The sequence below is a fragment of the Heterodontus francisci genome, unplaced genomic scaffold (genome assembly GCF_036365525.1).
Source record: "Heterodontus francisci isolate sHetFra1 unplaced genomic scaffold, sHetFra1.hap1 HAP1_SCAFFOLD_724, whole genome shotgun sequence".
Classification (NCBI taxonomy): Eukaryota; Metazoa; Chordata; class Chondrichthyes; order Heterodontiformes; family Heterodontidae; genus Heterodontus; species Heterodontus francisci.
This window is the reverse complement of record NW_027140460.1, coordinates 443313-460000: the sequence shown is the minus strand read 5'-3', so window position 1 is coordinate 460000 and position 16688 is coordinate 443313. Positions and strand designations below refer to the sequence as shown.

The 16688-nt window shown below is 46.3% G+C and overlaps 1 protein-coding gene across 1 annotated transcript in view; it reads left to right on the top strand.

Annotated features, from left to right (window-relative positions):
• Nucleotides 1-16688, top strand: part of LOC137359868 (serine/threonine-protein kinase Nek9) — a 156547-nt gene that overhangs the window by 99027 nt on the left and 40832 nt on the right. The window contains exon 11 of the mRNA XM_068025549.1: nt 10304-10448. Coding sequence (XP_067881650.1) covers nt 10304-10448 — 145 coding nt within the window. The remainder of the gene's footprint in view (nt 1-10303; nt 10449-16688) is intronic.

The following is a 16688-nucleotide window of genomic DNA, read 5'->3' as shown; positions in this document are numbered from 1 at the left end:
CCTGCATTCCCCCGCCGTCGGGAACATCCTTCCTGCATCTAGTCTGTCCAGTCCTGTTAGAATTTTGTAGGTTTCTATGAGAATCCCCTCTCATTCTTCTAAACGCTAGCGAGTAGAAGCCTAATCGAGCAAATCTCTCTCCATACGTCAGTCCTGTCATCCCAGGAATCAGTGTGGTAAACCTTCGCTGCATTCCCTCCATAGCAAAAACATCCTTCCTCAGATAAGGAGACCAAAACTGCACACAATACTCTAGATGTGGTCAAGACATCCTTGCTCCTGTACTGTAATCCTCCCGCTATGAAGGCTAACATACCATTTGCCTTCTTAACTGCCTGCTGCACCTGCATGCTTACTTTCAGTGACTGGTGCACAAGGACACCCAGGTCTTGCTGCACCTCCCCCTTTCCCAATCTGTCACCGTTCAGATAATAATCTGCCTTCCTGTTTTTGCCACCAAAGTGGATAACCTCACATTTATCCACATTATACTGCATCTGCCATGTATTTGCCCACTCACTCAACCTGTCCAAATCACACTGGAGCTTCTCTGCATCCTCCTCACAGCTCACACTTCCACCCAGTTTTGTGTCGTCTGCAAACTTGGATATATTACATTTAATTCCCTCGACTATATCATTGATATATATTGTGAATAGCTGGGGTCCTAGCACTGATCCCTGCGGTACCCCACTAGTCACTGCCTGTCCCTTGGAAAAAGACCTGTTTATTCCTACTCTTTGTTTCCTGTCTGCCAACCAATTTTCTGTCCATCGCAATACACTACCCCCAATCCCATGCTCTTTAATTTTACACGCTAATCTCTTAAGTGGGACTTTGTCGAGAGCCTTTTGAAAGTCCAAATAGACCACATCCACTGGTTCTCCCTTATCTATTCTACTGGTTACATCCTCAAAAAATTCCAGTCGATTTGTCAAGCATGATTTCCCTTTCGTAAATCCATGTTGATTTTGTCCGATCCTGTCATTGTTTTCCAAGTGATCTGCTATTACATCTTTTATAATGGACTCCAGCATTTTCCCCACTACTGATGTCAGGCTAACCGGTCTATAGTTCCCTGTTTTCTCTCTAGCTCCTTTTTTAAATAATGGGGTTACATTAGTTACCGTCCAATCTGTTGGAACTGTTCCAGAGTCTATAGAATTTTGAAAAATGACCAGCAATGCATCTACTATTTCTAGGGCCACTTCGTTAAGTACTCTGGGATGTAGATTATCAGGCCCGGGGAATTTATCGGCCTTCAAGCCCATCAATTTGTTTTACACCATTTCTCTACTAATACTGATTTCATACAGTTCCTCCTTCTCACTAGACCCTATGTTCCCCAATATTTCTGGGAGGTAATTTGTGTCCTCCTTTGCGAAGACAGAACCAAAGTATGTATTTAATTGATCTGCCATTTCTTTGATCCTATTATAAATTCCCCCATTTCTGACTGTAAGGAACCCACATTTGTCTTCACTAATCTTTTACAGTCAGTTTTTCTGTTTTCTGCAAGTTTACTCTCATACTCTATTTTCCCCTTCTTAATCAACCCCTTTGTCCTCCTTTGCTGAATTCTAAACTGCTCCCAATCATAGAAACATAGAAAATAGGAGCAGGAGTAGGCCATTCGGCCCTTCGAGCCTGCTCCGCCATTCATCATGATGATGGCTGATCATCCAACTCAGTAACCTGTTCCTGCTTTCGCCCCATACCCTTTGATCCCTTTAGACCCAAGAGCAATATTTAACTCCTCCTTGAAAACATATAATGTTTTTGCCTCAACTGCTTTCTGTGGTAGCGAATTCCACAGGCTCACCACTCTCTGGGTGAAGTAATTTCACTTCATCTCACTCCTGAAGGGTTTACCTCGTATCCTTAGACCATGACCCCTGGTTCTGGACTCCCCCACCATTGGGAACATCCTTCCTGCATCTACCATGTCAAGTCCTGTTAGAATTTTATGGGTTTCTATGAGATCCCCCCTCGCTCTTCTGAACTCCAGTGAATATAATGCTAACCGACTCAATCTCACCTCATACGTCAGTCCTGCTGTCCCAGGAATCAGTCTGGTAAACCTTTGCTACACTCCCTCGACAGCAAGAACATACTTCCTCAGATAAGGAGACCAAAACTGGGCAAAATATTCCAGGTGTGGCCTCACCAAGGCCCTGTATAATTGCCGCACGACATCCCTGCTCCTGTACTCGAATCCTCTCACTCTGAAGGCCAACATACCATTTGCCTTTTTTACTGCCTGTTGCACCTGCATGCTTACCTTTTAAGCGACTGGAGTACAAGAACACCCAGGTACTGTTGCATATTCCCCCCGCTCAGTTTATAGTCATTCTGATAATCTGCCTTCCTGTTTTTGCTACCAAAGTCGATAACCTTACATTTATCCACATTATACTGCATCTGCCATGCATTAGCCCACTCACTCACTTGTCCAAATCACCCTGAAACCTCTCTGCATCCTCCTCACAACTCGCCCTCCCACCCAATTTTATGTCATCAGCAAATTTGGAGATATTACATTTAGTTCCCTCATCTAAATCATTAATATATATTGTAAATAGCTGGGGTCCTAGCACCGATCCCTGTGGTATCCCACTAGTCACTGCCTGCCCTTTGGAAAAAGACCCGTTTATTCCTACTCTTTGTTTCCTGTCTGCCAACCAATTTTCTATCCATCGCAATACACTACCCCCAATCCCATGCTCTTTAATTTTACACGCTAATCTCTTATGTGGGACTTCGTCAAAAGCCTTTTGGAAGTCCAAATAGATCACATCCACTGTCTCCCCCTCATCAACTCTACTAGTTACGTCCTCGAAGAATTCTAGTAGATTTGTCAAGCATGATTTCCCTTTCGTAAATCCATGCTGACTGTCTGATTCTACGTCTGTTATCCAAGTGATTTTCTATAAAATATTTGATAATGGACTCTAGAATTTTCCCCACTACTGACGTCAGGCTGACTGGTCTATAATTCCCTGTTTTCTCTCTACCTCCCTTTTTAAATTGTGGGGTTACATTAGCAATCTATAGGAACTGTTTCAGAGTCGATAGAATCTTAGAAGATGACCACCAATGCATCTACTATTTTTAGGGCTACTTCCTTAAGTACTCTGGGATGTAGATTATGAGGCCCTGGGGATTTATCAGCCTTCAATCCCATCAATTTCCCCAACACCCATTTCTCTACTAATACTGATTTCCTTCAGTTCCTCTCTCTCACTAAGCCCTGTGTTCCCCAACATTTCTGGTATGATATTTGTGTTCTCCTTTGTGAAGACAGAAAGTATGCATTTAGTTGGTCAGCCATTTCTTTGTTCTCGATAATAAATTCCCTAGTTTCTGACTGTAAGGGACCTACATTTGCCTTCGCCAATCTTTTTCCTTTCACATACCGAGAGAAACTTTTCCAGTCAGTTTTTATGTTCCCCGCAAGCTTGCTCTCGTACTCTATTTTCCCCTTCTTAATCAATCCCTTGGTCCTTCTTTGCTGAATTCTAAACTGCTCCCAATCCTCAGGTCTGTTGTTTTTTCTGGCAAATTTATATGCCTCTTCCCTGGACCTAATGCTATCTCTAATTTCCCTTGTAAGCCATGGTTTGGCTACCTTTCCCGTTTTACTTTTGCGCCAGACAGGAATAAACAATTGTTGCAGTTCATCCATGCACTCTCTGAATGGTTGCGATAGCCTTTCCACCGTCATCCCTTTAAGTAACGTTTCCCAATCCATCATAACCAACTCGCACCTCAGACCTTCATAGTTTGCTTTATTAAGATTCAGAACCCTAGTCTCAGAATCAACGATGTCATTTTGATGAAGAATTCTATCTTATTATGGTAGCTCATCCCCAAGGGGTCTCACAAAACTAGATTAACAATTATTCCTCTCTCATTACACAATACCCAGTCTAGGATGGCCTGTTCTCTAGTTGGTTTCTCAACGTATTGGTCCAGAAAACCATCCCATATACACTCCATAAATTCCTCCTCTACGGTATTGTGACTAATTTCATTTGCCCAATCTATATGCAGATTAAATTCACCTATAATTACAGATATTCCTTTATCGCATGCAACTCTAATTTCGTGTTTAATGCCATTCCCAACATCACCACTACAGTTTGGGGGTCTATATACAACCCCCACTAATGTTTTTTTGCCCCTTAGTGTTTCTCAGCTCCACCCATACAGATTTGATGCTTGTTCCGGCCATAGGATATTTCTCCTCCTTGAATTTAATATTGTCCCTAATTTCTTTTGTAAGCCACGGTTGAGCCACCCTTCCTGTTTTATTTTTGCGCCAGAGAAAAATGAACAATTATTGTAATTCATCCATGCGCTCTTTAAATGCTAGCCATTGCCTATCCACTGTCAACCCTTTCAGTAAAGTTCCGCAATCAATCATAGCCAACTCACGCCTCATACCTTCATAGTTTCCTTTATTTGGATTCAGGACCCTGGTCTCGAAATCAACTCTCTCACTCTCCATCTTAATGAAGAATTCTATCATGTTATGGTCGCTCTTCCCCAAGGGACCCCACACAACAACATTGTTAGCTAATCCTTTCTCATGACACAATACCCAGTCTAGGATGACGTGTTCTCCAGTTGGTTTCTCAACGTATTGGTCCAAAAAACCATCACGTACGCACTCCGGGAATTCCTCCTCTACAGTATTATTGCTAATTTGGTTTGCCCAATCTATATGTGGATTAAGGTCACCCATAATTACAGTTGCACCCATATTCCATGCGTCTTTAATTTCCTGTTTAATGCCATCCTCCACATCACCACTGCTGTTTGGGGGTCTATATACAATCCCCACCAATGTTTTCTGACCCTTGGTGTTTCTTAGCTCCACCCATACAGCTTCCACATCAGGATTCTCTGAGCTAATATCCTTCCTCACTATTGTATTGATTTCCTCTTTTACTAACAACGCTACTCCATCTCCTTTCCCTTTTTACCTGTCCTTCCTAAATATTGAATACCCCTGGATGTTCAGTTCCCATCCTTGGTCATCCTGCAGCCATGTCTCCGTAATCACAACCACATCATATCCATTTACATCTATTTGCGTGGTTAATTCGCCTACCTTACTGCTGCGCATTGAGGCACGATGCCTTTAGGCTTGTCTTTTTCGCATTCTTAGTCATCTAAGCATTATTTTGCACTATGGCCCTATTTGTTTCTTGCCCTTGATTTCTCTGCCTTCCACTTTTGCCTTTTTGTTTCCTGTCTTTCGTTTCTATCCTTGTTTCGTCCTCCTCAGTCTCCCTGCTCAGGTTCCCATCCCCCTGCCATTCTAGTTTAAATCCTCCCCAACAGCACTAGCAAACACCCTGCCTGGGTGTAACCCGTCCCGCTTGTACAAGTCCCACATTCCCCAGAACCAGTCCCGATGTCTCAGGAATCTAAATCTAAAGGATGTTAATTTTTCAAAATTCTCAAGATTCTGGGAAGGTTCCATCAGACTAGAAAGTAGCAAATATCGGGTAGGCGGTGGCATAGTGGTATTATCACTGGACTAGTAACCCAGAGACCCAGGGTATTGATCTGGAGACATGGGTTCGAATCCCACCACAGCAGAAGGTGGAATTTGAATTTAATTAATACATCTGGAATTAAAAGCTAGTCTAATGATGGCCATGAAACCATTGTCGATTGTTATAAAAACCCATCTGGTTCACTAATGTCCTTTAGGGAAGGAAATCTGCTGTCCTTACCTGGTCGGGCCTACATGTGACTCCAGACCCACAGCAATGTGGTTAACTCTTACATGCCCTCTGAAATGACCTAGCAAGCCACTCAGTTGTACCTAACCGCTACGAAGTTAATAAAAAGGAATGAAACCGGACGGACCACCCGGCATCGACCTAGGCACCGGAAACGACAATGGCAAACCCAGCCCTGTCGACCGTGCAAAGTCCTCCTTACTAACATCTGGGGGCTTGTGCCAAAGTTGGGAGAGCTGTCCCACAGACTAGTCAAGCAACAGCCTGACATAGCCATACTCACGGAATCATACCTTACAGACAACGTCCCAGACATTGCATTAACTATCCCTGGGTATGTCCTGTGGCACCGGCAGGACAGACCCAGCAGAGGTGGTGGCACAGTGGTCTACAGTAGGGAGGGAATTGCCCTGGGAGTCATCAACATCGACTCCGGACCCCATGAAGTCTCATGGCATCAGGTCAAACATGGGCAAGGTAACTTCCTACTGATTACCACCTACCGCCCTCCCTCAGCTGATGACTCAGTACTCCACCATGTTGAACACCACTTAGAGGAAGCACTAAGGGTGGCAAGGGCACAAAATGTACTCTGGGTGGGAGACTTCAATGTCCTTCACCAAGAGTGGCTCGGTAGCACCACTACTGACTGAGCTGGCCGAGTCCTAAAGGACATAGCTGCTAGACTGGGTCTGCGGCAGGTGGTGGGGGAACCAACACGAGGGAAAAACATACTTAACCTGGTCCTCACCAATCTGCCTGCTGCAGATACTTCTGTCCATGACTGTATTGGTAGGAGTGACCACCGCACAGTCCTTGTGGACGAAGTCCCGCCTTCACATTGAGGATACCGTCCATTGTGTTGTGTGGCACTATCACCGTGCTAAATGGGATAGATTTCGAACAGATCTAGCAATGCAAAACTGGGCATCCATGAGGCGCTGTGGGCCATCAGCTGCAGCAGAATTGTACTCAACCATAATCTGTAACCTCATGGCCTGGCATATCCCTCACTCTACCATTACCCTCAAGCCAGGAGACCAACCCTGGTTCAATGAAGAGTGCAGGAGGGCATGCCAGGAGCAGCACCAGGCATACCTCAAAATGAGGTGTCAACCTGGTGAAGCTACAACACAGGACTATCTGCGTGCCAAACTGCGTAAGCCGCATGTGAAAGATAGAGCTGAGCGATCCCATAACCAACGGATCAGATCTAAGCTCTGCAGTCCTGCCACATCCAGCCGTGAATGGTGGTAGACAATTAAACAACTAACTGGAGGAGGTGGCTCCACAAATATTCCCATCCTCAATGATGGGGGAGCCCAGCACATCACTGCGAAAGATAAGGCTGAAGCATTTGCAGCAATCTTCAGTCAGAAGTGCTGATTGATGATCCATCTCGGCCTCCTCCTGAAGCCCCCAGCATCATAGATGCCAGACTTCAGCCAATTCAATTCACTCCGCGTGATATCAAGCAATGACTGAAGGCACTGGATACTGCAAAAGCTATGGGCCTTGACAATATTGCGGCAATAGTACTGAAGACCTGTGCTCCAGAACTTGCCGCGCCCCTAGCCAAGCTGTTCCAGTACAGCTACAACACTGGCATCTACCCTGCAATGTGGAAAATTGCCCAGTTATGTCCTTTACACAAAAAGCAGGACAAATCCAACCCGGCCAATTACCGCCCCATCAGTCTAGTCTCGATCATCAGTAAAGTGATGGAAGGTGTCATCAACAGTGCCATCAAGCAGCACTTGCTTAGCAATAACCTGCTCAGTGACGCTCAGTTTGGGTTCCGCCAGGGCCACTCAGCTCCTGACCTCATTCCAGCCTTGGTTCAAACATGGACAAAAGGCCTGAACTCAAGAGGTGAGGTGAGAGTGACTGCCCTTGACATCAAGGCAGCATTTGACCGAGTATGGCATCAAGGAGCCCTAGCAAAACTGAGGTCAATGGGAATCGGGGGAAAACCCTCCTCTGGCTGGAGTCATACCTAGCGCAAAGGAAGATGGTTGTGGTTGTTGGAGGTTTGAGCTTCAGGGCATCACTGCAGGAGTTCCTCAGGGTAGTGTCCTAGGCCCAACCATCTTCAGCTGCTTCATCAATGACCTTCCTTCCGTCATAAGGTTAGTAGTGGGGATGTTTGCTGATGATTGCACAATGTTCAGCACCATTCGTGACTCCTCTGATACTGAAGCAGTCCGTGTAGGAATGCAGCAAGACCTGGACAATAATCCAGGCTTGGGCTGATAAGTGGCAAGTAACATTCGCGCCACACAAGTGCCAGGCAATGACCATCTCCAACAAGAGTGAATCTGACCATCTTCCCTTGACATTCAACAGCATTACCATCGTTGAATCCCCCACTATCAACATCCTAGGGGTTACCATTGACCAGAAACTGAACTGGAGTAGCCATATAAATACCGTGGCTACAAGAGCAGGTCAGAGGCTAGGAATCCTGAGGCGAGCAACTCACCTCGTGACTCCCCAAAGCCTGTCCACCATCTACAAGGCACAAGTCAGGAGTGTGATGGAATACTCTCCACTTGCCTGGATGGGTTCAGCTCCAACAACACTCAAGAAGCTCGACACCATCCAGGACAAAGCAGCCCGCATGATTGGCACCCCATCTACAAACATTCACACCCTCCACCTCCGATGCACAGTGGCAGCAGTGTGTACCATCTACAAGATGCACTGCAGCAACGCACCAAGGCTCCTTAGACAGCACCTTCCAAACCCGAGACCTTTACCAACTAGAAGGACAAAGACAGCAAATGCATGGGAACACCACCACCTGCAAGATCCCCTCCAAGTCACAGCATCCTGACTTGGAACTATATTGCCGTTTCTTCACCGTTGCTGGGTCAAAATCCTGGAACTCCCTTCCTAACAGCATTGTGGGTGTACCTACCCCACATGGACTGCAGAGGTTTAAGAAGGCAGCTCACCACCACCTTCTCAAGGGCAATTAGGGATGGGCAATAAATGCTGGCCTGGCCAGTGACGCCCACATCCCATGAATGAATAAATAAAAAATTATACCCCCTCTATTGAAGAATGGGGGCAGGAGGCAGAAAACGTAACTAGGCCAGTTAGCTTGACGTCTGTCGTGGGAAAGTTGTTAGAATCAATCATTAAGGAGGTTGTAGCTGGGCACTTAGAAAAACTCAAGGTAATCGGGAAAAGTCTGTATTGCTTTGTGAAAGGGAAATCATGTTTAACCAATTTATTGGAGTTCTTTGAAGGTGTAACGTGTGCTGTGGATAAAGGGGAGCCCTTTGAAATACTGTACTTGGATTTCCAGAAGGCATTTGACAAGGTGCCACATAAAAGGGTATTGCGCAAAGTAGGAGTTCATGATATAGGAGGTAACATATTCGCATGGATAGAAGATTGACTGGCTGGCAGAAAACAGAGAGTATGCATAAATGGGTCCTTTTCTTATTGGCAGGATGTGACGAGTGGAGTCCCACAGGGGCCTGTGCTGGGGCCTCAACTTTGTACAATTTTTATCAATGAATTAGATGAGGGGAGTGATGGCATGGTAGCTAAATTTGCAAATGACACAAAGATAGTTAGAAAGTATGTTGTGAAGAGGACATAAGGAGGTTGCAGACCGATATAGATAGGTTGAGTGAGTGGGCAAAAATCTGGCAGATGGAGTATAATGTGGAAAAATATGAAGTTGTTCACTTTGGCACGAAGAATAAAAAAGCAGAGTATTACTTAAATGGAGAATGACTGCAGAATTCCGAGGTGCCGAGGGATCTAGCTGTTCTAGTGCATGAGTCACAAACAGTCAGTATGCATGTACACCAAGTAATAAAGAAGGCTAATGGAATGCTTTCCTGTATTATGAGAGGAATTGAAAATAACAGTAAGGATGTTCTGCTTCAGTTATACAGGGCATTGGCGAGACCACATCTCAAATACTGTGTGCAGTTTTGGTCGCCTTATTTAAGGAAGCATGTCGGAGGGGCAGTACTGAGGGAGTGCTACACTGTCGATGGGGCAGTACTGAGGGAGTGCTGCACTGTCGATGGGGCAGTACTGAGGGAGCACTGCACTGCCGATGGGGCAGTACTGAGGGAGTGCTGCACTGTCGATGGGGCAGTACTGAGGGAGTGCTGCACTATCGATGGGGCAATACTGAGGGAGCGCTGCACTGCCGATGGGGCAGTGCTGGGGACACGGTGCGAGGGAACGCTGCACTGCCGGGGCTGAGGGTGCTGTCTTTTAGATGGGGCATTAAATTGATGTCCTGCCTTCTAAGTTGGATGTACAAGATCCTGTGACGCTATTACAAAGAGCGTGAGTTCTCCCTGGTGTCCTGTCCTGGCCAATATTTATCCCTGAACCATCATCACAAACAGATTATCCAGTGATTTATTTCATTGCTATCTGTGCGATCTTGCTATTTGTTTTCTACATTGCAGTGACTACTGTTCCGAAGTACCTGATTGGCTGTGCAGTAGTTTGAATGTCCTGAGGTGGTGAAGGCATTGTAGAAAAACAAGGCTTTGTTTTTGTTTCTGCAGAATGTTCAGGGCGGGACAAAGATGGTGGGGCAGCTGGGTCACGGTGATCGGGCCTCGTATCGTCAGCCCAAGTGGGTGGAGAAGCTGCAGGGGAAGGCCATCCACCAGGCTGCCTGTGGAGATGAGTTCACCGCCTGCATTACTGGTGAGCGAGGAGCAGGAGCATGCGGATAGGCGATTATATAGTTAGCAGAACAGACAGGTGTTTTTGCGGCTGCAGACGTAACTCCAGGATGATGTGTTGCCTTCCTGTTGCTAGGGTGAAGGCTGTCATGGAGCAGCTGCAGAGCACTCTGAGGGGGAATGTGAGCAGCCAGCAGTCGTGGTTCATATTGGTACCAATGACCTAGATAGAAAGAGGGATGAGGTCCTGCAGGTAGAATTTAGGGAACTAGAAAAGAAATTAGCAAGCAGGACCTCAAAGGTAGTCAGCAGATTACTCCCAGTACCACTCACAAATGAGTATAAAGGTAGGATAGAGCAGATGAATTTATGCCCGGGGAGATGATGCAGGAGGGAGGGCTTCAGATTCCTTGGACATTGGGAGTGAAGAAGGTGGGACCGATACAGTCCAGATAGGTTGCACCTGAACAGAGCCGGGACCAATGTCCTTGCGGGAGTGATTTGCTAGTGTTATTGGGGAGGGTTTAAACTAACTTGGCAGGCGTGTGGGAACCAGGAGTAAATATTAGAGAGGAAAACCAAGGTGCACAGAGAATTGGGAGAGACAGATAGCACTAGAGTAGGAAATAGTAAGACATTAGTTTGAGGTCAGTGCAAGAGGGAATGTAATAAGTTATAATTCAGGCATTAAAATAAAAGCAAAATACTGCAGATGCTGGAAATCTGAAGTAAAAACAAGAAATGCTGGAAATACTCAGCAGGTCTGACAGCATCTGCGGAGAGAGAATCAAAGTTAACGTTTCAGAACTGATGAAGAGTCACTGACCTGAAAAGTTAACTCTGCTTCTCTCTCCGCAGATGCTGCCAGACCTGCTGAGTATTTCCAGCATTTCCTGTTTCTATTTCTAATTTAGTGCATGTATTTGAACACCGGCAGTGTTTAAATAGCATTCATGAGCTGCAGGTACAAATAGCCATGTGGAAATAGGATGCCATGGTAATAATGGAGAGCTGACTCAAAGAAGGTCAGGACTGGGTGCTAAATATTGCTGGAGACAAGGTGTTCAGGAAAGATAGTGAAGGAAGGAAAGCAGGAGGGGTAGCTGTAAGAATATTACAGCGCCTGAGAGAGAGCATGTCCGAGAGGGGTCAAGGACAGAATCTATTTGGTTAGAGCCAAGATACAATCGAGGTATCATTGCACTCCTGGGGGTGTTCTATAGCCACCAACTAGTGGGAAAGATATAGAGGAACAAATTTGCAAAGAAATTATGAGACGTGCAAGAATTATCGAGTAGTTATAGTGGGGGACTTTAATTGTCCTCATATAGACTGGGATAGGAATAGTGTAAAGGGCAGAGAGGGTGTTCAGGAGAATTGTTACGTCAGTATGTTTCCAGTCCAACAAGGAAGGAGGCATTGCTGGATCTGGTTCTGGGGAATGAGGTAGGTCAAGTGACAGTAGGGGAACATTTAGGAGACAATGACCATCGCATCATAAGGTTTAGCTTAGCTATGGAAAAGGACATGGAGCAATCCAATGTGAAGATAATTAATTGGGGGAGAGCCAAGTTCAGTGGAGTGAGAATGGATCTGGCCCAAGAAAATTGGAATCAAAGATTGGAAGACAAAATTTGAATTGAACAATGGGCTGCTTTTAAAGAGGAGATAGCTTAGTCAGTACAGAATGAAACCGGACGGACCACCCGGCATCGATCTAGGCACTGGAAACAACAACGGCAAACCCAGCCCTGTCGACCTGGCAAAGTTCTCCTTACTAACATCTGGGGGCTTTTGCCAAAATTGGGAGAGCTGTCCCACAGACTAGTCAAGCAACAGCCTGTCATAGTCATACTCACAGAATCATACCTTACAGACAATGTCCCAGACACTGCCATCACCATCCACGGGTATGTCCTGTCCCACCAGCAGGACAGATCCAGCAGAGGTGGCGGCACAGTGGTATACAGTCAGAAGGGAATTGCCCTGGGAGTCCTCAACATCGATTCCGGACCCCATGAAGTCTCATGGCATCAGGTCAAACATGGGCAAGAATCCTGCTGATTACCACCTAACGCACACCCTCTGTACTCCTCCATGTTGAACAGCACTTGGAGGAAGCGGTGAGAGTGGCAAGGATGCAGAATGTACTCTGGGCCGGGGGACTTCAATGCCCATCACCAAGAGTAGCTCGGTAGTACCACTGCTGGCCGAGTCCTAAAGGACATAGCTGCTAGACTGGGTCTGCAGCAGCTGGTAAAGGAACCAGCAAGAGGGAAAAACATACTTGACCTCATCCTCACCAATCTGCCTGTCGCAGATGCATCTGTGCATGTCAGTATCGGTAGGAGTGACCACCGCACAGTCCTTGTGGAGACGAAGTCCCGCCTTCACATTGAGGATACCCTCCATCGTGTTGTGTGGCAGTACCACGTGCTAAATGGGATAGATTTCAAACAGATCTAGCAATGCAAATCTGGGCATCTATGAGGCGCTGTGGGCCATCAGCAGCAACAGAATTGTACTCAACCACAATCTGTAGCCTCGTTCCCGGCATATCCCCCACTCTACCATTACCATCAAGCCAGGAGACCAACCCTGGTTCAATGAAGAGTGCAGGAGGGCATGCCAGGAGCAGCACTAGGCATACCTCAAAATGAGCTGTCAACCTGATGAAGCTACAACCCAGGACTACATGCATGCCAAATTGCGTAAGCAGCATGTGATAAACAGAGCTAAGCGATCCCATAACCAACGGATCAGATCTAAACTCTGCAGTCCTGCCACATCCAGTCGTGAATGGTGGTGGACAATTAAACAACTAACTGGAGGAGGTGGCTCCACAAATTTCCCCATCCTCAATGATGGGAGAACCCAGCACATCAGTGCGAAAGATAAGGCTGAAGCATTTGCAAGAATCTTCAGCCAAAAGTGCTGAGTTGAAAATCCATCTCGGCCTCCTCCTGAAGTCCCCAGCAGCACAGATGCCAGACTTCAGCCGATTCGATTCACTCCGCGTGATATCCAGAAACGACTGAAGGCAGCGGATACTGCAAAGGCTATGGGCCCTGACAATATTCCGGCAATAGTACTGAAGGCCTGTGCTCCAGACCTTGCCGTGCCCCTAGCCAAGCTGTTCCAGTATAGCTACAACACTGGCACCTACTCGGCAACGTGCCCAGGTATGTCCTGTACACAAAAAGCAGGACAAATCCAACCCGGTCAATTACCGCTTCATCAGTCTACTCTCAATCATCAGTAAAGTGATGGGAAGGTGTCATCAACAGTGCCATCAAGCGGCACTTGCTTAGCAATAACCTGCTCAGTGACGCTCAGTTTGGGTTGCGCCAGGGCTACTCAGCTCCTGACCTCATTGCAGCCTTGGTTCAAACATGGACAAAAGAGGTGAGGTGAGAGTGACTGACCTTGACATCAAGGCAGCATTTGACTGAGTATGGCATCAAGGAGCCCTAACAAAACTGAAGCCAATGGGAATCGGGGTGAAAACTCTCTGCTGGTTGGTGTCATACTTAGTGGAAAGGAAGATGGTTGTGGTTGTTGGAGGTCAATCATCTGAGCTCCAGGACATCACAGCAGGAGTTCCTCAGGGTAGTGTCCTCGGCCCAACCATCTTCAGCTGCTTCATCAATGACCTTCCTTCAGTCATAAGGTCAGAAGTGGGGATGTTCGCTGATGATTGCACAATGTTCAGCACCATTCGCGACTCCTCAGATACTGAAGCAGTCCGTGTAGGAATGCAGCAAGACCTGAGCAATATCCAGGCTTGGGTTGATAAGTGACAAGTAATATTCGCGCCACACAAATGCCAGGCAATGACCATCTCCCCTTGACATTCAATGGCATTACCATCACTGAATCCCCCACTAGCAACATCCTAGGGGCTACCATTGACCAGAAACTGAACTGGAGTAGTTCAGTAAATATATGTAAATGTAGCAATAAATACCATGGCTACGAGAGCAGGTCAGAGGCTGGGAATACTGCAGCAAGTACCTCACCTCTTGACTGTCCAAAGCCTGCTCCACCATCTACAAGGCACAAGTCAGGAGTGTGATACGAACATATGTTAGATGGGTGCAGCTCCAACAACATTCAAGAAGCTCGACACCATCCAGGACAAAGCAGCCTGCTTGATTGGCACACCATCCACAAACATTCACACCCTCCACCACTGACGCACAGTGGCAGCAGTGTGTACTATCTACAAGATGCACTGGAGCAACGCCTTGATGCTCCTTCTACAGCACCTTCCAAACCCGTGACCTCTATCAACTAGGACAAGGGCAGCAAATGCATGGGAACACCACCACCTGTAAGTTCCCCTCCAAGCCACACACCATCCTGACTTGGACATATATCGCCGTTCCTTCACTGTCACTGGGTCAAAATCCTGGAACTCCCTTCCTAACAGCTCTGTGGGTGTACCTACCCCACATGAATTGCAGTGGTTCAAGAAGGCAGTTCACACCACCTTCTCGAGGGCAATTAGAGATGGGCAATAAATGCTGGCCTGGCCAGTGACACCCACATCCCATGAATGAATAAAGAAAAGGTACATTCCCACGAGAGGGAAAGGTAGGGCAAACAATCCAGAGATCTCTGGATGACAAAAGAGATACAGGGTAAGATGAAACAAAAAAGGGTGCATATGACAGATGTCAGTTGGATAATACAATTGAGAACCAGGCTGAATATAGAAGGTTCATATGGAAAGTGAAAAGACAAATAGGAGAAGCAAAGAGAGAGTATGAGAAGAGACTATTAGCTAATATAAAAGAGAATGTAAAAGTCTTCTCTAGACACATAAATAGCAAAAAGGTGGTTAAAGGAGGAGTGGGGCCCATTAGGGACCTAAAAGAGGACTTTGCATGGAGACAGAGGGCACGACTGAGGTACTAATTGAGTATTTTTCATCTGTCTTTACCAAAGAGGAAGATGTTGCTAAAGTCATGAGAAAGGAAGTAGTTGAGACACTGGATGGGCTAAAAATTGATGATGAGGTATGAGAAAGGCTGGCTTTACTTAAGTTGATAAGTCACCAGGACCTGAGATGCATCCGAACATACTTAGGGAAGTAAGGGTGGAAATTGCAGAGGCATTGGCCATAATCTTCCAATCCTCCTTAGATATGGGGTGATGCCAGAGGACTGGAGAATTGCAAATGTTACAGCCTTGTTCAGAAATGGGTTTAAGGACAATCCCAGCACTGACAAGCCAGTCAGTTTAATCTCGGTGGTATTAGAACATTACAGCGCAGTACAGGCCCTTCGGCCCTCGATGTTGCACCGACCTGTGAAACCATCTGACCTACACTATTCCATTTTCATCCATATGTCTATCCAATGACCACTTAAATGCCCTTAAAGTTGGCGAATCTACTACTGCTGCAGGCAGGGCGTTCCACGCCCTTACTACTCTCTGAGTAAAGAAACTACCTCTCACATCTGTCCTATATCTATCACCCCTCAACTTGAAGCTATGTCCCCTCGTGTTTGCCATCACCATCCGAGGAAAAAGACTCTCACTATCCACCCTATCTAACCCTCTGATTATCTTATATGTCTATTAAGTCACCTCTCCTCCTCCTCCTTCTCTCCAACGAAAACAACCTCAAGTCCCTCAGCCTTTCCTCGTAAGACCTTCCCTCCATACCAGGCAACATCCTAGTAAATCTCCTCTGCACCCTTTCCATAGCTTCCACATCCTTCCTATAATGCGGTGACCAGAACTGCACGCAATACTCCAGGTGCGGTCTCACCAGAGTTTTGTACAGCTGCAGCATGACCTCGTGGCTCCGAAACTCGATCCCCCTACTAATAAAAGCTAACACACCATATGCCTTCTTAACAGCCCTATTAACCTGGGTAGCAGCCTTCAGGGATTTATGCACCTGGACACCAAGATCTCTCTGTTCATCTACACTACCAAGAATCTTCCCATTAGCCCAGTACTCTGCATTCCTGTTCCTCCTTCCAAAGTGAATCACCTCACATTTTTCTGCATTAAACTCCATTTGCCATCTCTCAGCCCAGCTCTGCAGCCTATCTATGTCCCTCTGTACCCTACAACATCCTTCGGCACTATCCACAACTCCACCGACCTTCGTGTCATCTGCAAATTTACTAACCCACCCTTCTACACCCTCTTCCAGGTCATTTATAAAAATGACAAACAGCAGTGGCCCCAAAACAGATCCTTGCGGTACACCACTAGTAACTAAACTCCAGGATGAACATTTACC